The 24864-nt window shown below is 48.2% G+C and overlaps 1 protein-coding gene and 1 non-coding gene across 2 annotated transcripts; both read left to right on the top strand.

Annotated features, from left to right (window-relative positions):
* Positions 1 to 1777: 1777 nt before the first annotated feature.
* On the top strand, positions 1778 to 23746 carry HSPA9 (heat shock protein family A (Hsp70) member 9). Its single transcript, XM_076349638.1, has 17 exons — positions 1778 to 1864; positions 2918 to 2976; positions 4402 to 4489; positions 4603 to 4784; positions 5358 to 5482; positions 6684 to 6757; positions 6846 to 6952; positions 7756 to 7918; positions 8588 to 8680; positions 10360 to 10569; positions 13062 to 13289; positions 14114 to 14218; positions 15308 to 15425; positions 17846 to 17940; positions 20211 to 20303; positions 22027 to 22167; positions 23006 to 23746. The coding sequence occupies exons 1-17, from the start codon at positions 1778 to 1780 to the stop codon at positions 23063 to 23065; spliced, it is 2028 nt and encodes a 675-aa protein (XP_076205753.1). The 3' UTR covers positions 23066 to 23746.
* On the top strand, positions 13543 to 13614 carry LOC143166305 (small nucleolar RNA SNORD63). Its single transcript, XR_012996387.1, has one exon. It is a non-coding gene; the product is annotated as a small nucleolar RNA SNORD63 (small nucleolar RNA).
* Positions 23747 to 24864: the final 1118 nt, after the last annotated feature.

Raw genomic sequence — 24864 nt, 5'->3', positions numbered from 1 at the left:
ATCTGTCTTCTCACAAGCAGCCAGAGGGGGGCTTTTGAGACCTTCAGAGCAGAAGGAGTTCCTCTTTCCCTTGTCTTTACCACCTCTGCAGAGACTGCTGAAACAGGTTTGCCTGTTGCGTTGTCAGTAGCTGTCTGAGGGGCTCCTGTCACGGCCCGGAGTGAAGAGCTTGTTTGCTGCGGGGTGGGACAGCCTGCCTTTCTCCCCTCGGAGATGAAAGGAGGGCGGGGAGGGGTGGTGCAGACAGGGCTCCCGGAGAGCCGCTTCTAAGCGCGTTGGTGTTTTAATCGCAGCCTTGCCAACGCTTGGGAGTTGTCAGCGGTGTGAATTCAGCTGCCGTTCTCCCAGGCTTACGATTCACGGGAGCAGCCCGAAAGCTGCGCGAGCGCGGCCGGCTGCTGCCCCTTCCTGGCGACGGGAGAGGGTGACACTCGCTGCCACCTTGCTGGGCTAGAGGCGGCCCATCCCAGGACTCGGCACTTACACAAGCGACGATGCCCGAGCGGTGAAGTGCGGAAACGCTCCGGCTGAACGGTTATCAGGAGCCTGCGCTAATCCCGGCTCAGTCACGTTGGCTGCCGTTTATTGTGCCCCAGCGGCAGCCCCCGACCCCGCAGAACGAACCCGCTCAGGCAGCAACGAGCGGGCGGGGCCGCGCCCCGCCCTTCCCCGCCACGCAGCCCGCAGGCAGGTCCCACACGCGCGGCGCTGGCGGGGAAAGGCAGGCGCGGCCCACGCCGCCTGCTCTGGAGAGCCGGCGCTGGGTGAAAGGAGGTGCCGGGAGCGGCCCGGCAGCCTCCGACAAGCCGGCAGGCAGGCTCCTGGCAGGCAGGGAGCGCCCCAGCGGAGCGCCGATGCCGGGCTCCGTGCTTCCCCTCGCCAGAGGCGTTCCGCGGAATGCGCGGCGGGGAAAAGGGCGTAGAACTGGCAGGGCTGGGGGGGAAACGAGGGCGCGCTGCGGCCGGCCCGGCCCGTCCTGTGCCAAACTGATACAGCCCCGGCTCCGGTCGTGCCTCCAGCGTACCCGAGAGCCGTGCGCAAGCTCGGGCCCTGTGCTGGCAGGCCCGGGCTCGGCCCCGCCTGCAGGGGAAGGCTTCAGGGCGGGCCCTGCCCCGCGTCCCGGCGGCTCGCTCCAGCCGGTGCCCGAGGCCCAGGCCCGGGGCTGAGCGGGGCCCGCCCCGGCCCCTCACGCAGCCACCCCGCGGCGGGCGCTACTGCGCCTGCGCGCGCGCCCCGGCGCGGCTCCCGCCTGCGCGGCCGCAGGAGGGCGGCCACGCGCGCCCTCTCCCCGCGCATGCGCCGGGGCAGCGCCAGCCGCGCATGCGGCGCCCCAGCGCGAGCAGCGCACGCGCGCCGCCCGCCCTGACGCAAGGCCGCTGCAATCGCCCTGCGCTTTATCCTGTCCGACCTTGAGCGCGCGGCCGCCCGCAGGACCCGGGTCGTCCCTGGCCGTGCCGGTGCGCAGCGGGCCCCTTCGGCGCCCGCGTCTCTCCCCAGCCCGCACCGGCCGAGGTAGCGGGCTCTCTCGCCGTCTCAGGAAGGCAGCGCGCAGCCGTGCCCCGGGCGCTGGTGTCCGACCGCGGCGCCGAAAGCGAGCGGACGGATCAGGCGATCGTCGGGACAGCCCGCGCCGGGGGTCCTGCGGCGCGCTCTCACCGCTCCGCCCCCCCCACCCCCCCCCCCGCGGCCCACGTGGGTGGAGGTTTCCAGAAGAGCCGCGGCGCCGCGCGCACCCTCGTCCCGCCGCCGGCCCGGTCCGCCCCGCCGCCGCCCCGCCATGCTCAGCGCCGGCCGCGCCGCCGCGCGCCTCCCTCTGCTGCTGCCGCGCGGCGCCCCCGCCCCCGCGCCCCCCGGGCGGGCGCAGGTGCGCGAGGGGGGGGGGTGTCGGGGGCGCTGAGGGGACCGGGGGGGGGCGGGCCGCTGGCAGCGTGCGAGTCCCGACCCCGGCGGGGACGGGCCCGGGCCGCGTCGGTCTGTCTGAAGTGCTGAGCGGGTTTCGCGAAGGGAACCGCCGAGGGCGGCGCGGGGGGGGCAGCGGCGGGGGGGGTGGCTCGGCGGGAGCGCGTTCCGCAAGGCCGGGTCTGTTTCCGGGGAGGTCTGTGGTAAGATGGCGCGGTGCCTCAGCCGCCGCCCGCAAACGGTAGCGGGGATCGAGCCGGGAAAGGCACGTGAAGGCAGCCCGGGCCGCGGGGCCTGCGGCTGCCCGTGCTGGAGGTGCTCGTCGCTGCCTCCCGCGCGGAGCGGGCCTCCGTCTTGGGAGACGCTGCTGGCCTGCTCCGGCCGGGCCCTCGCACCCGTACCCGCTCGCGGACTGCGGCTGGGCCGAGCGTCTTGCGGAGCTGGCGAAGCGCTCGTGCCTCGGCGTGGCCCTGTCTGCGTTAAGGGGTTTTGTTCAAAACCCGCCCTCGGAAAAAATGCCTTCGGAGGGGGCTTCTCCGAGGGGCTGGTTTGCGCGTGCAGTTACGGCCGCTGCAGAAAACTGGCGAGTGGCTGCAAAGCCTGGACTGCAGCTTCTTCGGGGGGTGCAGTAGACCATTTGTTGCTGACCGCGCGTAAAGCTTTGAGAAGCGGGGTTAACGTTTTTCTGCTGCTGTTCGGTGAAAGCCGAAGGCTCAGAGTGGCTTTACTGAAATGCCTTTTGCCTGGTAGCGTATTCGTGGGCTGTCTTGTGTGAGGGAAATAGCTCGGTGCTGGTAATACAGATCAGGGTTGTGCCGGACGAGTAAGTGCGGTAATCGTTTTTTTATGGCAGTCTGAGTCTTTCTCAAATTCTTCCTTAGTTTGCACTTAAGTTTTTAAAAATAAAACATTGTAGTGGGACCGTGTCGCTTCAGAAGTTGTCTACCTTGAAAGTCTTGGCTTGAAGATCACTTAATGTTTAAAACTAAATTTTCATTAGAACGTCTTTGTTTTATAGACATTCTGGAATGGCCTCAGTCAAAATGTTCTCAGAGCAGCATCCAGCAGAAAATATGCGTAAGTATTTCCTTGTTTCTTCACGTTTGGCCGTTTGATATTTATGTTTACTCTCCTGCTGATACCAGAACTGATTATTGGAGTCAGAGATGGAGTAACAGAGCAAAACCAGCAAGGTAAAACTAGAGCCTATGCGTATAACTTTTCTAAGGCTGTTTCTTTATCTTTTGGGGTTTTTTTTCCAGGGGAACTTTAAGAATTATTCTTTCCCCCTTCTCCCACCACCGGCAACATCCACAAAATGTGGATTGTTCAGATTTGTTTGGTTAAAAAAAAACAACCACAAAACAAAAAAAAAAAAACAGAACAAAAAACAACAACAACAAAATACCCCAAACATTGATGGAACAAAATGTTTTATAGGCTGGCATGAAACAAGAGTGATGCGTGGCTCCGTTTCACTACAGATAAAGTTGATTTCAAACAGCTCATGCATTTTAATCACTTGTTTTTCTTGTTGCAAGATAATGGGAAAAGAGTAGCAGTTAGTTGCGTAACTTACGTCAGATGCTTTGTGGCTGACGCTGATTCAGGACACAGAATGGGAAATGTGTTTGTGTTAGGAAAACTGCCCGTTTCTGGTTAGTAGAGAGAAACCGAGCAGTTGCACGTGTCCAGGATCGCTGCTTTATGTTATTTGACCTGGAGTTAGAGCGACTTAGCCTCTTAGGGAGTGAGAAGGTGATATCCTGGTAATAAACGTGGTCCTGCTCTGCCTTCAGTATGCTTTCTCCACCCCAGAACATGGCTTTGTTTATAAGGCAAAACTGATTCAGGAGTTCTCTCTAGCCTTGAAAGGGGTAATACACGCTTCCTAGAAAGGAGGGAGGAGGAGGTTCAAATTTGTCTCGTTTAAGAACCACTTCCATTTTTCAGAATTAAATTAACTTGTTGCTCCTCGGGGTCAAAAAGATGGTTATCTTTGGCTCTGGCTCAGAGAACCCTGCATGGGTTGAGTAATTTGTTATCTTTGCTTGGCATGAAGAGAAGGATACGCAATGATAAATAAACCAATACAGTTTATTATTAGTGTTTTGACTCCAGGTGGATGTTTTGAAACACGTTTGAACATCAGAAGTAACCCAAAACAAGTCCTGTCTGCGTAGGGACAGAATTAGTTATGACTTTGTTTTATGTCAAAATCTTAAGGGATGTTGAGAATATACACAGTAAAGATTATTCTGGTGAAGAACAATATTTTATATGTTTATTTTAACCAAGTGAGGATTTACCTATAAGCAGTCTGGTTGAAAACAGAGGCACAAGGTTAAATTCCTGTATAAGGGTCAGAGAACACTTGAGGTCAGAATACAATGTGTATTTGCTTCAACATTTTGTCCTGTCTTCAGGATAAAAAGGTTTTTTTGCTATCTAGTCATTTTTCCTTTATTAATAATTTTATTTTTCTTATAATATGCTTTACAGCTCAGAAGCAATTAAAGGTGCCGTTATTGGAATTGATTTGGGTACAACAAACTCCTGCGTGGCAGTTATGGAAGGCAAGCAAGCAAAAGTAAGTAAAAAATGAATACCAGCTTACAGAGACAGTATTAGAAGTTGAATGTCCAATTTAGTGTTTCCGGAGGCAATGTTTTTTGATGGCATCCTGTTACGTTTTTTACATAGGTGCTGGAAAACTCCGAAGGCGCCAGGACAACACCTTCGGTTGTTGCATTTACGGCTGACGGCGAACGCTTGGTTGGAATGCCAGCAAAGCGGCAGGCAGTAACTAACCCACACAACACCTTCTACGCTACCAAGCGTCTCATCGGGCGGCGCTTTGATGACTCTGAAGTGAAGAAGGATATGTAAGTGAGGGTGGAGAGCAATTCCACTGCCAGCAGGAATGCGTAAAATACAATTCTGTATAACATGCCGTGTTGTGTTTTAAAATACAGGCCTCTTTTGGGTGAAGTAGTTATGCCCTCATGTCTCAAAGTTTCATTGCTTATATTCTGAGGGCCAAGCTCTACTTTGTTATGTTAGTTGCTGATCATCTTGAGGTTTTCAGAGAGGAAGAAAAAAGCCTTGCCGATGCTGTGCAGAATGGTCAGCGTCTACCAGCGAAGACTTTTCTCATTCTTGAAGGCGTTTACGATTAAAGCTGTATGGTCATACCTAAGGCTTGTGATTCAATGATGTAGCTGATTAAAAACAGTAGTAGGATATTGGTGCTTCTGGGACTCCCTGGATCTGAGGCTGCTGTTGGCAAGTTTGGTATTCTTTGTCTAGAACTTAGAATAGAATAGTTTGGGTTGGAAGGGACCTCCAACGGTCATCTAGTCCAACCCTTGTACACGTTCATCTGCTGATACTAATTGTAGGGGGTTTGTGCTGTATGCTGATACAGAAATTGAGTGTGGAATTCCTCTATTTTTTAGTAAGAACGTTCCATTTAAAATTGTCCGTGCCTCCAACGGTGACGCCTGGGTAGAGGCTCATGGGAAACTCTATTCTCCAAGCCAGATCGGTGCCTTCGTGCTAATGAAGATGAAGGAAACTGCAGGTTGGTACAGTTTGGTCTTTGCTGTCTGTGCGCGCAGGTGTGACCTTGGTGCTGGGCCATGGTAAATGGAAGTGCAGCAGACATAAAGGTACTTTTTTGGTACGGGGATCCTTGTGTAGCAGGCCCTTGTGTGCGGCAGATCCTGGAAGGGTGCAGTGATGGGCTGCTACGGAGCCTCAAGGAAGATCAGTGCCTACCTCAGTCTCGGATCTTTGGCAAGATATTAGTGCTTTACCTAAAACATACTCGTATCAAAATGGAATACCGATTGAGTTGATAGTCGATTTTAGTTGAATTGAATGCACGCTTACTCAGAAGGGGGAGCTCCTTTTCCTTGTAAGCTGCAGTCCTTGTGCCTCCCCGGCTGCAGCTGAGCACGGGCTGTGGCAGCCAGGGTTTTGAGTGGCTTTGTTCTAGCAGCTGCTAGATAAGTAGCAAGAAAGAGAGTGTTCAAGGGACCCAATTTTGGGGCTGAATGAATAGCTGCTTATTCAGTGGTGACTTTAAATCTTCACTGGGGGGAATATCCATTGGCCTGGAGAAATTCCCCCCCCCCCCTTTTCAATTCCTAATGTGGTTTCTGGGGAAACTGAGTATAATACATAGAGATGACAGTCAGTAGATGCCTTCCACAGCCTTGTTTGGTAAACATTGCGCATCCAGTGATAAGTGTTTGGAGGGCAGGACTAAAGGTTGTTACTGAAGCTTCATCCAAAGATTTTTTTTTTCAGTGTTAGGTCCTGGACACTTGCTAAAGCTCCACCCAAGAGTAAAATATGAGTATGTGGTATGTTAGTATCTAGATGTGACGAATCTGACTTACTCTGAAGCTAGTGTTCCTCTGCCTTAAGCAGGGGTCTGCTTCCTGTAGGTTTGTTGGATTTTGCCCTGGATGCTACATGAATTCAACTACGGAATGATCTGGCTTTTCCAGATCAGTAACTAGTGGCATCCAGTTACTGATTGAACTGCGGAGGCGCTTTGCTGCTCTGTCAGAAGTCTACAAACTATTCCATGTTATGTGGAAGGACTTGATTTCTGCACAGCTCCCTCTGCATCTTCCCAGAAAGCAGCAGGTTCTTGAGCAGCGAGTCTGTCTGCTGTTCTTAGTTCAGGAAAATTATTTCAAACTACGTACTAATAACTTGGTGGTATTCTTACCTTATGAGGATAACTTTGTTTTGTCTCCTTTTTCCTCCAGAAAATTACCTGGGACATTCGGCAAAGAATGCTGTGATCACAGTCCCTGCTTACTTCAATGATTCTCAGAGACAGGTATTCACCAAGCTATAAGGTTTTCAGGCTTATAAATTGCATTTAGTTCCTCTCAGTAGTCAGCACTCTTCCTCTTTTTTTCCCTCAGGCTACAAAAGATGCTGGGCAGATTGCTGGCTTGAATGTTTTGAGGGTGATTAATGAACCAACAGCAGCTGCGCTTGCCTATGGTCTGGACAAGTCTGAAGACAAAGTGTAAGTGCCTGTTCATAACACCTACCCTCTCTTAAATAAGCATGCTGTAATTTGCTTTGTAAATGCATCTTCTGCTTTCTGTTTTTTAAAATTGTTGGTTGGAATTCTGCCAAACTAGACTCATGGCCTTGAGTCAGTGCTATGTAATGTCACCTCTGTTCTACGCCACCCATACTTGTTAAAGAAAGTGAGTTCATAACTTGCAGCTGCAACTGAATTATTAAAGCTGTCAATTTAATTATCTTACCTACTGGTAGCAGTGATAGGTGTGGCTAAGGACAGCTGGGTGAGAGGCGGCCACCATTGGTGCTGAAGCGTAGCACGAGAGGTACGCTGAGGTTTGGTGCCTGCATCTCCTTCCCTGACTGCATTCAGTCTTCTGTCACTGTCAAGGGTGGTTATATAAATGCAGGGGGTTTGTTACAGATTTTGTAAATCTGATGTAGCTTATAGTGCTGTGAAAGCCTCACATTTGAAAAACGTGTTTCGTAATGGTTCTGGTGTCCCTGCCCTTGTCATTGGGCACGAGTGTGTATTTATTTGAAGAAGGAACTGCCCTCTCTAAAATAATGAGCAAGGTTAAGCATCGTGCAGCACATCTTTCAGAGAAGACTTCCACGTGGACTCAGAGTGCTCAAGGAATGCGTACACTGTATAACTTGTTTACTGCTGTCTTTAGAGAAGGCTTTTAACTTTTGTGGGCAGCAGCATGAATTCTGCACACCTCATCTGCTGAGGAGAGTGATTTTTGAGCCACGCAACTTTGTCTAGAAAGTAATGTTTTTCTGCATCTGTTCTTGTAGTATTGCAGTCTACGATTTGGGTGGTGGCACTTTCGATATTTCCATTTTGGAAATCCAGAAGGGAGTCTTTGAGGTGAAGTCCACCAATGGTGACACTTTCTTAGGTGGAGAAGATTTTGACCAGGCTTTGCTACAGTATATTGTTAAAGAGTTCAAGAGAGAGGTAAGGTATCTCATCAGAATTCAATCTTGTGTTACGCTGTTTTTTCAATCTCGCTTAACTTCTATGGAAGGACGGGAATCTTCTTAAATTATCAGGACTTGGTTTGTAATCTGTGGCACAGTCGAAATTTAAACGTACTAAAGACACCTGCTAGTCTGGATTCCAGTTCTTACACTTGTTTTCTTGAGGTGGAATATTCCTTTCCTGGAAGACAGAATAGCACGACTTCTGCGTTTTTTCCTCTAGTGTAGCAGGACTGTCCTATACATAGTCTGCTTTTAATAATAAAAATCTGTGGTCCGGTTGACGGTGTCAGCACAGGGATGCATACAACACAGGGTTCGCTGTACGAAACTGCGGTGTAATTCTAACTCCTTTGCTAATTCAGTCTTGCCTTTATATTCTGTGATGAGGCAGCTTTTCCAAGCTTCAATCTGTAACTTACTGTATAATCACTTCCAGAGCAGAGAGGGCTAGCAGATGTTTTTGAAATGCTAAATACGTTTGCCAGAAGTGAGAGAGATCAGCAGAAGTGCACATATCAGGCTGTATTTCTACAAACATCTTTACAGTCAAGAGCGATAGGAAGGTGAACTGCAATGAAGAAAAGCTCTCCGTGACTCCTGTGCAAAAGCTGAGTCTGTTAACCCGTATTTGTGTGTCGCTTAGATGGGCGTCGACCTGACTAAAGACAACATGGCCCTTCAGAGGGTGAGGGAAGCGTCAGAGAAAGCAAAGTGTGAGCTTTCGTCATCTGTGCAGGTAGGTGGCTGGGTTCAAAGCAGTCCAGTAAAACGTTTTGATACACTGAGTTTTGCATTATTTTTGTTTACAAAGCTCTATGAAATTGCTGCTTTTTTCTTGTGGTGGCAGAACAAGCTTCTCTGTACCAAATGACATCCCTTTAACAGCCCTGTAGCAGGGTAGACTGTTTAGTTGTCGGAAGCCGAGAACGTTAGCTGGGTTTTGCCTTTCTTCTGGCACTGTGTTTTCCTTACCCTGCAAGGAATGTGACCTTGTTCCCAACTTACTATGTATTTCAGAAGTATGATGGGCATCAGGGAATTGAGCTGCAGCTAGCACTGCTGGGTTACTAGAAGCACTTGCGGCTTTGTGCAAGCAGTTCCAAAACCTTGGTGCTACTCATTCCACTGAAACAGCTAATTTGTCTAATAACAAGAAATTATTTCTGTAAAGAACCTTTACTTACTTGCCTATAGAAGAGTTGTCTAGACAATGGGCAACATATATCCCCTTTCTTTTTTCCACCTGCTTTGTCTATTAATGCATTCAAGCATGTCCTTTATTCATTACTGAATAAGGAGCTGGAGAAGCAGCAAGTTGGGGGTGTAATAGTCTTGCCGAAGTGAAATTAAGGTCAATTATATAGTAATTGAAATGGGGACTCTGCCAATTTCTAGGTTCTGAATAAACTTTTTTTTATGGTGGTCTTTTTGTGGGCCAGTGGGGAGCTCATAGCAAGGAGTTTAGGCCAGTCACAATGGGTGCATAGTTCTGCCAGAGACATTGCAGGCTCTGTTTTACTAGCTCAAGAGTTGGCAAATGCAGTCTGTTCATACCAGGAAAAACTGAATTCCTTAACTCTTTAGCAGTGAAGGGAAAGCAACTTGCTTTTGGCCCTGTTTTCCCTTAATATTTTTGACCATGCTATTTATAAAGTGAATGCGCGCCTCTAGTCAGTGACGTGGATTTAGTTCTTTTTGTGTAAACTTAATCTCTAGAGCTTAAAGCATTAATGATTTTAATTGCTTTGATTCGTAGTATCTTTTGGTGTCAGCATGACTCAGCACTTGAACAAGATGGTTTCAGTATAAGATTTGATTTTAAAATCCAGCATGTGAATTTGTAAGATCATTCACAAATAGCCACGAAAAGCGGGGATTATGGTTCCTAGCGCTGATGAACTTTGTGTTAAATGGCAATGGACTGGCTGTCGAACGCGAGTTGTTTGCATTTAGAAAACAGTCACGAGTTACTTCCTTCAAGTAGCTTACCTTTTATGAAATGTTAGTCATTTGGCAAAATCTTTCAGAACTCGGAACCCAGAAGATGGGCTTTCTTCTGTGTTGTGCTAAAGGAAGAGGATTAAGGTTGTCACTTCTAATGTTTCAGCCTCCTGGCTATGATAGAAATTAAATTGTTTTTCTTAACAATAAAAGACCTCAAAATAACACAATGTTAAAATTGGAACTTAACAGTTGTAACCATGAGGTGTGTAACAAAGTAATTTTCCTATCTCGTCTGAAATGTCAAACACAAAAGTATCCCTGCAGCCGCTTAGAGACTGGGCTGCAGAGTGAACAGGCACGTAGATGTTTCAGTGCAGGCAGAACAGAACGTGCAACTTGAGCTGAAACCTGCGTGTAGCTGCCTTATTTTCCATTCCTGTTTTTCACTCTGTGTCTGTTTCTGTGCTGCAGACTGATATTAACTTGCCATACCTTACTATGGATGCCTCTGGACCAAAGCACTTGAACATGAAGCTGAGTCGCTCGCAGTTTGAGGGCATTGTAGCTGATCTGATCAAAAGGACGGTAGCGCCGTGCCAGAAAGCCATGCAGGATGCTGAAGTCAGCAAGAGTGACATTGGTGAAGTCATCCTCGTCGGTGGCATGACCAGAATGCCAAAGGTATGAGACATGCCTCTGTTATGGGCAAAGCTGGCACAGCTAGCCGGTGCTTACTGTTAAGGGTGATCTGTAACGGAAAAGTTGGGAGACTGGTAACTTCAAAGCTCCAGGAGCAGAGCAGACAAGTTAAGTAGTCGCATGAAAACAGCGGCAAGGGACTCTCTCATCCTGTTTAATTAGCTCAGCTTGGATCTGGGAGCTGTAGCTGAGCTGCACTTTACAAAGACAAGTGGGAGGTATCAGGAGTTGAAAATTCAACTTGACTTTCTGATGCGGACCGAACGTAAGCAGCATTGTTCAGATACGCAGGGCGTTTTCTCTTGTTGCGGACTTCAGCGTGTGACAGAGGTACACTTCAATGGCAATAACCTATCAGTAATCTTTGCCTTCCAGTGGATTTCTTCCCCTGTGTAGAGCACTTACAGCTAGCTGTGAAGAAACTGCACAAGCAGAACGGCTCTGTTACCTGCTGGTTGCGTGTATTTGGCTGCCTGTGTGAGGCTGAGTGTTGTCAAGCATATTTAACTGGCTGTTCCAAACACTCATTACCTAATACCTGGCCATTGTGTTCTGAGGTGATAAGCACCAACAGGTAACTTAAAAGCTTGCTCTGCTGACATGCACAGTCTTGCAGATGAGGCGCTGTCTGCTGGTGATTTGCTATTCTTGTTTGTAGCAATGCAGACTACTGCTTAGCTCCCCTGAAGTGAGAGCTGAACATGTATGTACACTGCTCTCTTCAGGGGTACAGCTTGTCCTTTTCTACAGAGATCATCAAAATCTCATTCCATAGGGATCAGTCAGGCTTGGACTATTTGTTTGCTGTTAAGATTTGGGATTTGCAGGTCCTTTCTAGGATAGTAGGTGTGTACATGGTCCTGCTTGGGATTGATTTGGGGTTTGGTGGTGGGATTTTTTTCTTCCCCAAGTGTTACATGAGCCTGGTGGCTAGAGGTGATATTAGTGTGTGCAGAAGGTCACCCAGGCAGGGGGGAACCAGAGCAACAAGATAAACAGAAGCTGCTGCTCTGGCCAAAGCTCAAGTGGAGTAACTGTGCTATACCTTGCCCGAAGTCCCTGCTGTCCCAGCTGGATAAAGGAAAAATGGTGTGGTTAGCTACGTATAAAGTGAAGAAAAACACTTCTAGAAGTGGTGAAGCCCTTCCTGAAACTCTATGTATCCTTTGGGCGTGGGAGACAGTACTTAAATATTGATTTTTTTTTTTTAATTACTATTTTTACTTTTTTATGCCCTGTTTATAACCCCCAGCATCTGTGGCTTTGAGCTTACGTAATGCTTTCCTGAGTGCCTGTAGTTACAGCTCTGGCTCTGAGATCAGTGCCTGTACGTTGCACACAGCACAGAGCCAGCCTTCTCTCGTGTACGTCGTTGTGCTCGTTTCACCCTGCTAGGAGGGAACGTGCTGCCTTTGGAACGTTCACGTGGCCAGTGCTCCAGGAAACGTACAGTGGGTGGTTAGAAGTAATGTTTCTTTTGTACTGTAAAATATGCCTCCAGAGGGAAAGACTTGCACTTAATTATATGCTCCTACATAAAGTGTCTTCCTCTGTAATGAACACTCCCAGCAGATGTCTCTTGGCTTAAGTGCAGAGGAGTTGGACATTTGCTTACAGCAGTTTTCCAGGCACATCACGTGTACCTGTGCCGATGTGTGCCTAACGGGTGTGCTCAGGGAGGAGGGAAGCTGCGAGTGGGAACAAAGTCCCACACTCTTCTCTTATAAGGTGGAGGAGTGGACTACTGAGCTGTGCTCTGGTGAAGACACCTTGTTGCATTCCCGTCTGGATACTTCAGCAATAAATCTGTTGTAATCATGAGCACATCCTTCCGAAAGGGCAGAGCAGTGAAAAGCTAATAACACAGCTCAGACTGTCTGCTGACATAGCAAATCTACTTCTCTGGTAAAAGAGCCCATTAAATAAAGAACTTGAAAATGCTGTCCTTCATACAACTTCCTTTTTTGTTCCCCCCCCCCCCCCCCCTTTATTACACACAAATGGTAAACTGTCCTTCTGCTCCGGATTTTTTTTTACCTTCCCTGTGCTCTGCCTCCACAGCTGTACCATCCTTGACAGCTGTGTTCTGCCCAATGCTGGCTTGTACAAGTTCCCGGGGAGCAGTCCTTGACTCCTGCTTGATAAGCATGGAGTGATCCCTTCTGAATATGGCTGGACTATGTAAAAGGACAGATGTAGGTTGACTTGCAGCTGGCAAACTTGATTGCAAGAAAGTCTCCGGAGAAGGGGTTGTCTAGACTGAAACGAGTGCATTTTAACAGGGTGCGTGGAAGATGGGGAATTAGGGAGCAGTCACAAGCCTGAAGCTTAGTATTTCTATCATGCCACAGGGTTACATGGCAGCAGGAGCATAAAGATACAAACCTTTAGCCATGGCCAGCATGTTCTTATGGCCACAGCACTGGGTAGTAATGGTTCACTCTGCATATGAGCTGTGCTTTCTCTCCATTCAGGTGCAGCAGACTGTACAGGATTTGTTTGGCCGTGCTCCTAGCAAAGCAGTTAATCCTGACGAAGCCGTTGCTATTGGTGCAGCTATTCAAGGTGGCGTGTTGGCTGGTGATGTTACTGATGTGCTGCTGCTGGATGTAACTCCCCTCTCCTTGGGGATTGAGACACTGGGAGGTGTCTTCACAAAGCTTATCAACAGGAATACTACCATACCCACTAAGAAGAGCCAGGTACAAATTGACTCCAGATGGGTGGGTCTTTTGTGGTGCTCAGAAACAGCCAGTGAAGGCTACCCAAAGCATCCCCGTAGATAGTCTTGTCTCCTCCTCATCTGGCAAGGAGAAGCAGCATAGAAATTGGATTTAATGTCAGCCGCTGAGTATCTCTGTTGATTATTAGCGTGCCCAAGAGGGGAGGTAAGTTGAGTTAATGTGTGCCAAGATACCCCAGGATGTTTGTGGCCTGGTCATGATTGCAGTGTGTGTGCCATGATGTAACTTGTCAACACATCATTCTGAAGAAGAATTGTGTGGAGACCTTCTGTAACTGAGCACCTCACCCATTTGAGAACACCTTTCTTGGGCAGCATACCTCGGAAGGGATTATTTTTTCCTGTGTTGTAAGGCCCTAGTAGACTTGGGTGTGATCCTTTCTTTCACTTTGCCTTGTCTGGGTCTGCTAGTGTGTGCTCTCACTGATAACGCTTGTTCTCTCTGGGGCGTGGGGTTGGAGCAGGAGCCCTGCTGCTTTGGGAGGAAATGTTCTGGTAATGTGGCTGGCTGCCACTGGAGCCTGCTGCTGGCATGGCATTGCCGGTTTTCATGTGCTCGAGTGCATATAGGATGAGATGCTGGTGAGCTTGGCTGTTGCTAGTCTTGGTGCCTCGGTGTTTTGTAAGAGGCACAGGGGAACGGCAAGCATTTAGTGATTCTTTGTCTCTTCAAAGTAGCTTCTCTTTATTCCTTTCCTTGTTATTTAGTCAGCTTGTAACTGCATCCATTCACGTGTTGCTGTTTACTAGCTATCCGGTAACTTTCTGTTCCTTTTTCCCCAGGTGTTTTCTACAGCTGCTGATGGGCAGACTCAAGTGGAGATTAAAGTATGCCAGGGGGAGAGAGAGATGGCTAGTGACAACAAACTTCTGGGCCAGTTCACACTGGTACGTTGGCTATTCAGTATTCATGACCTTAGACTTGACCTTTGTTGAAAAGTTCAAAGCCTTCTCCATTTCAGTTGACCCCTGAAGGCAGTGTTGGGGGAGAGTCATCTTAAAGAAGACATCTGACCCTTTTTGTAGTAAAAAAGCAGTCTCTAAAGGCACAGCCTGATTTTGGGACAGCCTTTCAGTGGCAGGGGAGCAACTAGCATTTAAGATGGAGCTCAGAGTTTCTAAGCAGTCTTACGTGGCACAGGGGCTACTGTAGCTTTAGGGCTTGATCACCTAGAAAGACCCTCTCTGCTTCTGGGCACAAAGAGCAAAAAGAGCTCTGGAGTACCAGGCCTGTGCAGCAGGTAGCCTAAATGCGGGCCTTTCCTCTGGTGTGGCAAAGACAAGACTAGGAGCAGGCTCCGCGTTAACCTGCAGTCCCTAGGGTATCCCATTTCTAGCCTAGTACTGCTTTTCTGTGAAAGCCTGTGGAGCTGCCCTGCTTACTGGAGAACAGATGTGCTCCGGGGATTCGTGTGTGCAATGTGTGGCTGACTAACAAGCTCCCTACACAGAATTGGTTTGGTCAGTGTTGGCAAAGTTTGGCAGTGTTATAACTGTTTGCCCAAACTTGCTGTTGCTAGGAAGAGCCATCCAGAAAGGAAGGGCTTTGCCTTTCTTTTGTACTTTTGAAGGAAGCTCTACTGCCTGACACTCTTCTAATATGGTAGCCTCAGAGGTAGTCAGTGAAGTCCAGGTATGTCCAGAACTGAGGAAGTAGAGCATTCTCCCATGCCCTGGCGGGGAAGAGTGACTTCTTTAGCAATAAAGGAGAACCTGTGTCACCTTCCAACCAAACTTGGGGACTACCTCTTGTGGTTTCTGTGCACTTGTTCTGGGTAGAAATCTGTATCCTGTTAAATCTAGATACTGCTAACTCACCACATGATGCCAACAAGACATTTAGCGGACTCAGCTCTGAGGGTTAGTTAATAGTTGATTGAACTGACAGATCACCAAGATAATGTGCCCGACACTGGAGCCTCGTACCCCGAGCTCATGTTGTGTGGGAGATAATGGCTAAGCGCTTCTCGTTCTCAGGTTGGGATTCCTCCAGCGCCGCGTGGAGTGCCCCAGATTGAGGTCACTTTTGACATTGATGCTAATGGTATCGTTCACGTGTCAGCCAAGGATAAAGGCACCGGACGCGAACAGCAAAGTAAGTGCTCTGGGATGCTGCCCGGGGATGAGGAGGAAAGGTGCGGAGCAGTGAAGGTGCCATAGCACGCTGGGCACTGAGGGTAACATTAGGTGACTCCAAAGGTAATGGAGTGCTGCCTCGACGGGCATCCCACAGTCCAGGGGCGGGGACTGTGATGTGTGTTACTTGATTAAGAATAAGGATGACACAAGCAATCTGTTACCAGTGCAGCACAGATGCAGTTGTAGTCATCTTAGCCTAAGTGCCTCCTCTGGAGAGGAGGGCAGAGGGATTACTGCAGAATGGAATAGGGAAAGGAAGAAGTGACAACCTGTAGTTTCATTTTAAGGAACTAAAGCCTCTGTAAACACAGCGTTCTGTTGCCCTCTCTGTTAGCCTGCTGACAGAGATTGCCACCAATGGATGCTCTCTCCTTGCACGTTAGGCAGAGATGAAGCATCTGCCTATACCAAGGTCAAGGAAGTCCTCACTGGCAGGGTTTTACCACATTCCAAGTTGTTTTGCACTGTATGACAGTCTGTCCTTGGTCTTGGCAGTCTGCTGCGATCGCTAGAGCAATGTTTCAGCAGAGTGCAACTGTTTCCTGGGGTTTCCCACATGTATCAGCTGTGCCTCAGTCCCCAGAGAGGTGTTGGGCATACAGGTTGGCTAACTGAGGGCTCACAGGTGTTTGTGGAGCAGTGCTCCCGCTGCTTACAGGGGTGTCCTGTGTCACTGAGGAGCTCAGAGCAGTGACATTCTACCCTACGTTACCCTGAAGGGACAGAAATTGGGGTTTGGGATCCAGCACCTTGTATGAGTTACCCTTGATCTGTGCTCCTGGGCATGCAGTTCCTTTGGGAGTGCCCTCTGCTAACACATGAAGAGATTGCTGTCTGTTTGAGGCTGCCTGCATGAAGGTGCCAGCTTTTAAGGGAAAAATCGAATTAGGAAGATCTCTCTTGAATCCAGGGCATGCCAAGTACAGCTGAACAGGTCGGCTCTGTGCCGAGACCCTGTTTTGTTTCTAATTACTCCATTACAAAGGTCTTGAAATTCGGGTATTTTGAAGCAGCAGGTATTTTGCGTAACCACCTTGTTCATTTTCATCCATTTAGACTGGAAGCGTCTCTAAATGGCAGGAGGCTTGGGGACTTCAAGCTGTCAGTATATTTTGCTCTGTAGTGCAATGAAGTGTTAGGCCCCGTGTTCTGGGGTAATTAACGACACGGTTGACATTTTCTGAAGCTTTGTTGTGGGCTCAGAAAATGAATTTGAGGCATTTGTAGATTCCCCTGATACAAAATAGATCTCTTTTGTGCCTCTAACTGGGAAGCCTCTATACTGCCCTTCAGTTGTTTCTTGGAGGCAACCACTTGAGCAGTCAAATGTGTGCTCCAGTTAAGAAAAATATTGTTAACTCTGTGTTGGCAACTTAAAGGTATATGCTCTTCTTAACCACGCTGCTTGGCTTTTGGCAGAAATTTGTTACGAAAACCACACTGCTCGTTACTTTGACTTCCTTGTAGATTTTTGATGTGTGGCAGCCTTCTACCTCTGAATAGCCACCTCCTGATAACAGGCAACCAGAATTTTTTTAGCTGCCTATCTGTATGCAAACATGGTCCCAATTATAAAGCTGAACTGCCTATCCCACATCTGCATCCAGAGGACGTGTGTGTGTGTGTGTCTTTGTTCAGGATCTTGTACCATTGACAAATATTATGTAGAAAACTTATTTCTAATAAGTTAGTATACCCTTTTTTGGACTTTGTGATATCCTGGATGTTGGTCCTCTCATTTGCAATGAAATTATGCTTTACTGCAGAAATTAGCTTAAGTCTAGACTATACTTCTTGGCACTAATGGAGGAAAAAAAAAAAGGGGGGGGACCTTTAAGAGCCTGCCCGTAGAATCACACTATGCTCACTTATTAAGAGCAGTGTGAGGGGCTGGGTGGGGAATGTTGTCTTATCCTGCTACCAGCCTGGGCTGCTTTCCAACAGTGAAAGGAATCTCTGTGCCCTGGTAAAACAATTCCTTCTGTTGGGATTTCTTTTTTGTTTGGTTGGTTTTTTGCTGTTAATTTTTTTTTTTTAGTTTTGTGGTTTTTAACCTGCTAGAATGCCCCTTTGGTTTGGGGGCTTTGTGTGCACATTCACTTTCCAGGAGGAGTAACTGAAGAATGGTCAAAGTGACTTGCAGACCAGTGGACAGGAAGTGTCTGGCGGAGCTGGGGAGTTCATAGATCTAAGATGTCAGGCTTTTATCTTGCCAGCAGCATCACTGCCTCTTCAAAGACTGGCTGTCTTTGTACTGCCCACGGGGTCTTCACAGGTGCAGAGTCCCTGAGCAAGGCGGCTGCCATTGGGAAATAATACTCTCCTTTCCTCAAAGATGAGAGCACATTCTTTATTAATGCTTCTTCTCTAATGCAGTTGTTATCCAGTCTTCTGGTGGCCTTAGCAAAGATGAAATTGAGAACATGGTGAAGAATGCAGAGAAATATGCAGAGGAAGACAGGCGAAGAAAGGTAATGTGATAGTTATGGTATCTTCCAGCTAGTAGCGTACCTGATGATCATTGCCATTCTGTGCTATTAACTGTGCCCACCTTGAAGGAGCGGTAGGTTCTCGTCTGCCTAATCTTGAGCTGTTTGCTTGTGCAGTTACCCAGATATCTGCTTGCTTTCTTATATTTGGTTTACATTCCAAAGTTGCAAGAAGATGTCTGCAGAGGCATTTGGATCTTGGGTTTGGGTTGGGTAACTTGCCCGGTGTGACTAGCGCTTTAATTCCTCCCTGAAGAATTACTGGGACATGGAGGCAGCAGTAAGCAGAGTCACCTGCCTATTACTCATGAGTAAACAGCTTTGCAGCTCTAGTTATGCTTTGTCATCAATGCTCTTTACTGTCCACCTGCCTGTTATCTTGGCTGTTTATTTAAAGCTGGCTTACTACAGCTCGTTTTCACAGTGATGTTCTATTTAAATGGGAGCAGTACAGGGATGCTTAAGCTACTTTCTCTGAGTTTATTTTAAAGCTTAAATTACAGAACCTGCCAAGCAAAGCTGCACCTCAGCCTCTTCCTTCATAAGTGGGAAGTTGCTTTCCATAGCGCTTAAAATCTCACCGTGGCATCTTGAATGCTATATTCATCTGAGCGCAGTATTTGCCCTCAGCGCAGGTGAAGCCATCAGGAGATGTTTGAAAGCCTCACTGACTTTGTCAAGAAAAGACTGACACTTGCCATGGTTGAGTGACTGAATCTGTGATATTCATAGGATTAATGGTTGGAACTAATTGGTTTAATGAGGGTAGTACTAATGAATTACGCTACTAAATATAGAGCATGGCTTTTTAAGCAGTGAAGGCCTACTCTGGGATATGGCACCAGCATACAGTTAGTGATTGCTGAAACTGGCACACTGAATTTATCTGCTTTGTGTTCTCTGGGTCTGTAGAAACCTGTCTCGGGTGTTCAGGCAGCGCTGTAAATCTCGCCCTCAGTCATGAAGGAATCGGAAGAGGACTGAAGGAGAGAATGCATGGAATAAATTCATGTGAAGCAGCATTGCCTTGCCTCAAAAGCTCTAAAGCCACAAAACATTGGCTTATTAGCATTTATAGGTTAAATAGACCAAGGTCTTTAAATGTTCTCCGAAAGTCCCACTGTTTAAGTAGCTGCATCATTGCCATGAAGCATAGGTGGGGGCCTAGCGCTTGAAGAGGCTGCACTGACAACTTTTTCCTGTTGCCTTACTTTGACTTTGTATCTTAAATTACTGAATAAGTTCTTCGCTGTTGTAGTCCTGAAATGGGACTCATCTCTGCCCAGTGACCTATCAGATGAAGGTGATTAGGTTGCTTTCTTAACACTTCTCTGTCTCTTTACTTGACCTGCATAACTGTAATTGTCAAAATTCCCTCGTTACACCTTTCTGATCATGGTTTTACTGCCATGGAAGTATCATGAATGCATAAACAGAGTTATCACTCTACTGGACTCGGCATCCTGCTGTGAACTTTGACATCCCACAAAGAGTGAAGACATAGTGTAGAAACGAAATTATCTTTCATCAGCTTTCCACTGTAAGTGGTTAGCCTCCTGAGAATATTATCACGCCCTTGTTTAGGTAGACTGTTTTTCCAGATGGAGAGGGCTGGGTGAAATAGTTCATGTTGACACTGGGACTGAATTACGTCTCAGCAGGACTACCGCTCCTCTGTACTTACAGCCTACTCTGTCCCCCGTTGGTTGTCTTTGCAACAGTAACGTTAGGAACTGTTATTTCTTTCCTAGCGCAGTGGGGTTTTTCCACTGTTGAGATGCTACAAGCATTTGTAATAAGGGGACATGAGTAAAACAACCCAGAATTTTAGTTGTTTCTGGTGCCCTTGTTGCTGAAGAAGCTTAAGAATATTGTCTGAAAGTTCTGTTGCTTTCCCGAGGAGCGGAGCAGAGAGAGCTGTCCTGTCTCTGCAGTTGCTGGCTCTTTCAGCATGCCAACAGTAGTGCTATATTAGTTGCTTCCACTTCCAGGGAAGTGGGATTTGCCGAGTGTGAAAGCATGAGGACTGCCTTGCATAGACTGCCTCTTTGGGCTTTCTGGTGCCAGAATGCATCTAGGAAATGGTTTGCTTGCATTTCTTCTTCCCACCTTGCCATTAAGAAGGACCCCGGGTGGGAGCTAGAATGGAATTTGGCAGTTTGGGGGAAGAAATGTCAGCTGCTAGTTCATACGTACACCACTCGTATTGCCAGTGATGTATGCAGTGGGCCCTTATGAGCTCTCTTACCCAGGAACGTGTGGAAGCTGTAAACATGGCCGAAGGCATCATCCATGATACAGAGTCTAAGATGGAGGAGTTCAAGGATCAGCTGCCAGCAGATGAGGTAGGTAGTTTCTGATCCCGCAACAGTAAAGGAGGTAAGATTCCTTACTATATCTTTGCTCAAATTCTCACTTAACTCATAGCTGGCTCTGGCCAGTGGCACCGACTGTGTGTATTTCCATGCTGTGGAAAGTTGGCAGAGTCATCAACTCCTCTGGTTTTTGCACTTGATGAGTGGGATGAGCGTGGCTGATGGGAGGATGTAAGGACATACTCATTATCCAAACCGTGTTCTTCTAGCAAATACCCTATTTCAAAGTGTGAGTTCAGTGTCACTGAAGATCCAAGAGCCTGGGAAGCTGTTAATGAAAGGCTTCTGCATGAATTACGTCCTTGACTTGGCCTTGCGGTGACTTGATAAGAACTGTACTGTGACCTGTGTGAGAGGAGAGTTTTGCTCAAAAGCTAGAGATTACAAACAGTGCCTGCCAGTGTGTTAGCAGAGGGACAAAGGCAAAGCTGCTGTGCAGTCCCGGCAGCCTCGGTAGTACAAACAGCAACCGAGAACTTGGAGGCAATGAAAATTACTGTATCCACTTAGCTCCGATTTTTCTTCTATCTTTGGAGTGAAGTGGATATTTAGTATCAAAAGAATGCTTTTCATACCACTGTGACAGTTTAATTTCCGCATTACGAGTTTCAAAAGCCAAGTTTAAAACAGGTTGCACAATCTTCAAGTTAACAACTCTCAGAAGCAGAATAAAAGGGCTCCTAGGGCTTCCGCGAGGCGTTTGAGGGAACAGGATTATAGTTCATTGGTAAATAGCCTCCGATCAGTTTAAATGCTGTTTTTTCAGCCCAGCTCCTCTTTCTAGGATGGATATTGGCTGACTCTGTGTTTGGGATTGTGATCACTGGAGTTTTCTCTCTCAGGAGCACAGAGCCTAAATCCCTGTTCCCTATGAGGGCTGTTGTTCCCTGTAATGTCTTTTGGGGAATACCAAGGGAAAGTGAGTAGCAGGGCTTAGAAGTAAGGCCTGCACGGTCTGGGTGGAGATGGTGGCCTGACACAGAAGGCATCGATCGCCTTCCCCTCCCTGTGGGTCTGAATGAGAACTCTGCCCACATTTTGACTGCGAAAGCTGCTGAGCGAGCACTGCCGGGACAGCTGTCCCCCAGTAACCTCGCTTCTCCAGGCCTGCCTCTCCAGCAGCGTGCCAGTCTGACAGAGAAATGCCAGACTGTGTGGAGCGTTTGACAGATGGCTACAGGGGCTGGGATGAGACCGTATTGCTTTTGTTTGCCTCTCTGCTCCTTCTCCCATGTGCAACAAAGGGATTAAACAGGGCGGTGAACAGCCCGACTCGTTGGCTTTCTGACGTGTCTTAAATATAGATGAAAACCAGCTTTCTTTTCCCTTTACCCTGGCTCCCGGGGTGACTGACTCACTGGTGAGGTGTGCCAGGGAGAGCAGCTCTCATCCTTGGCGGGCTGTTCAGTCTCTGCAGGGCTTTCTGTCCTTGGCGCCTCTGCTGAGACGGCAAACAGGGGGACCGATTAATGCCAACTGTGGCACATTTAGCGAAGTGGACAGGCGCCCATTGGGAACGGAGCACAGTCCTAGTCCCTGCAGACCGTATGGCTCGGTTTGAGACTTAACTTCATGGCTTCTGGCAAAAAAAGGTAGTTTTGCTCTGGCCGATAAGCGGGTGAAATGACAGGAACGAGATTCTCGGTGAACGAAGTGTAGGATTTCATCACGATTGTTTGTCACTTATTTGCAGTGCAACAAATTAAAGGAAGAAATTGCTAAAATGAGGGAACTTCTGGCTCGTAAAGATACTGAAACGGGAGAAAACATCAGGCAGGCAGCAACCAGCCTGCAGCAGGCTTCCCTGAAACTCTTTGAAATGGCATACAAGAAGGTAGGTTCACGGTCATTTCCATTTTATAGCCCTCGGATGGGGAGGGGTGAGTCGGGACACCAGACATTTAGGTAAGAGCTGTGCTTGGAGGTAGCGCTGAGTCTCAGTGCAGCTCCCTCCGAGTGACACTTACTGTAGAAAGTCGGGTAGAGTTGAGGACCTGAAATCTCAGCCACCCTGCCGTAGGTAGCCTGCCTCCCCAGCAGCGGGTTACGCTTCTGTACAGTGTTGTGTGAAAAAGTACTGGAAGCTCTTAATAAGGAGCGTCAAGAAGAGCACGGACAGGGCTTTCCTCTAGGTGTGTGGAGTGCCTAAAGAAGTAAAGTAACATCTGGACTTATTTTAAGGCTGATTGTATAACAGGCTTCCTGTTCAGTCTGCCTAAAACTACAGTAGTAAGGCCATTGGGACTTTCCTCTCCCTCTCCTTCCCAGTGGCGGGCCCACCCTTTCGAGCCCTGGCAGATGTGTACGTCACCTGTCCAGGGAGGTCTCCCAGGATGGAAGTGGCACACTCTGCCCAGGTGACCTTGGTGGTGCTAAGCTCTCCTTACTGTGGAAAGCTGCTTTTCAGATGTCAGACTGAAAACGTTCAGTGCTGCAACGTAAGCTTGTTACATCCACTGGGAAAGCGTAAATAATGGGAAGATAATTTCCTCCCTCTTAGTGGCAGTCACGCAGAGATGAAGATCGTTTCCATTCTCCAGTGGACAATTGCCCTTTTCACTGAGGGAAGGGTTTCTTCAGTCTAGAACTAGCCTAAGCAGCTAGCTAGGGGAAAAAATGTCTAGGAGAAGCATTTTGTTGTTACTACAACTAATAAGCCAACTCTTTCGCAGATGGCCTCCGATCGAGAGGGTTCTGGAAGTCCGGGGGATCAGAAGGAAGAGAAGCAATAAGAAGTCTCTGTCTTGCCTTGACTAGAGTTTGAAGAAGAGTTCGATTTTCTTGACGCTTGGGAGAGAAGGGACCTTCCTGAGCAGCAACGGGCAGAATTCAGACTTACTGTGTTTTTGCAGTATTCTATATATAAAATTCTTTAATGTATAAACTTTAGTGATGTGTCTGCTAGATAAATTGTCACTTGATGAAAGGTAATTCACGCCAGATGAAGTTCGAAGTGTTTGGCCCCATGGTATTCAACTGAGGCACCTGGGGACGTGCTGATCGTTTATTTCTGATACTTGACACAATGGTGTACTAAACCTGATCTCAAAGTTTGGAAACCATGTCACTAAATCGAAGGGTGGAGATGGAAGTCCTGCGGGAGCTGGGAGGAGAATAACACCTGCATGGACCCTCCCTGTGGATCTGAGTACTTGTGAGCAGGTAATAAGACCTGTGAACAGCAATGGGAAGGCTGGTTACATGGCTGGAGAACGTTCAGATCTGCAGCTAGGGTGGTACCCTTGCTCTCAAGGAGAGGGGTTACTTCAAAGTTAGCTGTAACATTATTTCTTACAAAAGAGGCTATGTGGAAGTTAAATACTTTGCTTGTCTGACCCTTCTGCTCCATCCTGTGTCTGTTCTCTGCTTATGGTAAAACAATTTCCTTGATAATAAAACTGTTATTGGATCCATTCTGGATTTTTTTTTAAATAAAAGCAGAAAAGTGTCCAACATGGAGTTCTTGGTATCCTGGCCTTTGATGGAGAACGTGATCATGTTAACTGCCTGTGAGAGCTCCTGGGGTGGAACAGTCGGCCAGCTGTAGTGGCAGCAGCTTTGTGGAATCGGTGCTTCGTTCCCGTGCAAAAGAAGGTATCTGGTGTCAGATGAGGGTCCGTCCCTTCTGAGGGTACCGCTGCCCCACTCGCGGGAGCTGCCTTGAGGTCCTGCTGTGATCTGCAGTAGCAGTGGGACTTCACCTCCAGGCACTTCGTGCTTGGGCTCCACCTTCTGAAGCAGGCTGTAGACTTGGAGCAGCAGTTGCCCGCTGCCGCTTCTAGCAGCCAAGTCTTCCAAGGAGGTGCAGTCTCCTTGCCACAACATATTCACCTGTTTCTCCTTTTTCCTCTCTGTTACTCCGTGCCTGTAGTCAACTGGAAAGAAAAAGCAAACTTTACAGCTGGACGGCTGGAAGACGTAGGTCTTCCGCAAGCGGCCAAGTGGTTACAACTTCATCGTGCGCAGGCCTGGGTCCTGTTCTGTTGGGGTTTTTTTTTTGAGTGGCAGGGCTTTTATTTGCCACAGGCAGGTAATGGCAGGCTGAGATGTGCCTGGATCGCGTGACCAGCATGGTTCCCTGGAAGTTTTGAGGAACACGCGTGGCTGAGGAGGTGCACGTTCACAGCAGCTGCTGCTCCCAAGAGCTGTTTGTGCCATCTAGGTGCGCAGCTGTGTGTGTCCTAACGTGTGAAACTACGTGCTTCGTTCTGCCACAGCGTAACCCCGCTCCTGTCCTATACGTGGGTTTCGTAACGGCAGGGAGCACTTGGCTGTGCATCCCCTGAGAACGAGCTCCTTTACAAAACTCGATTGCAGGTGTCTTCTGTCTTGAATTTCCCTCTGCTGCTGCTCCTGTCAAAAGTGATCCCCTGTATGAAACTAGTCTGAAAAAGAGGAGGAATTCTCCGGCAAAGCGAGTTGGGTATTTCAGGTGCTGAAAGGAAACGTCCTTAAGTGAAACAGTTTAAAAACCATCCTCCGTGAAAGTTTTTCCTGCTGCCTCCCTGAAACTGCAGCTAGGTGTTCCTGC

This window comes from Aptenodytes patagonicus, chromosome 12, assembly GCF_965638725.1.
Source record: "Aptenodytes patagonicus chromosome 12, bAptPat1.pri.cur, whole genome shotgun sequence".
In the NCBI taxonomy this organism is placed as follows: domain Eukaryota; kingdom Metazoa; phylum Chordata; class Aves; order Sphenisciformes; family Spheniscidae; genus Aptenodytes; species Aptenodytes patagonicus.
Note: the sequence above shows the minus strand (reverse complement) of the source record. Positions and strands in the feature narration are given on the sequence as shown.

Coding starts and splice junctions, on each gene's coding strand:
- HSPA9 (XM_076349638.1), top strand. CDS start 1,778: ATGCTCAGCGCCGGCCGCGCCGCCGCGCGCCTCCCTCTGCTGCTGCCG. Junction 1,865..2,917: donor CGCCCCCCGGGCGGGCGCAG/GTGCGCGAGGGG, acceptor TTTGTTTTATAG/ACATTCTGGAATGGCCTCAG. Junction 14,219..15,307: donor TTCTGGGCCAGTTCACACTG/GTACGTTGGCTA, acceptor TCTCGTTCTCAG/GTTGGGATTCCTCCAGCGCC.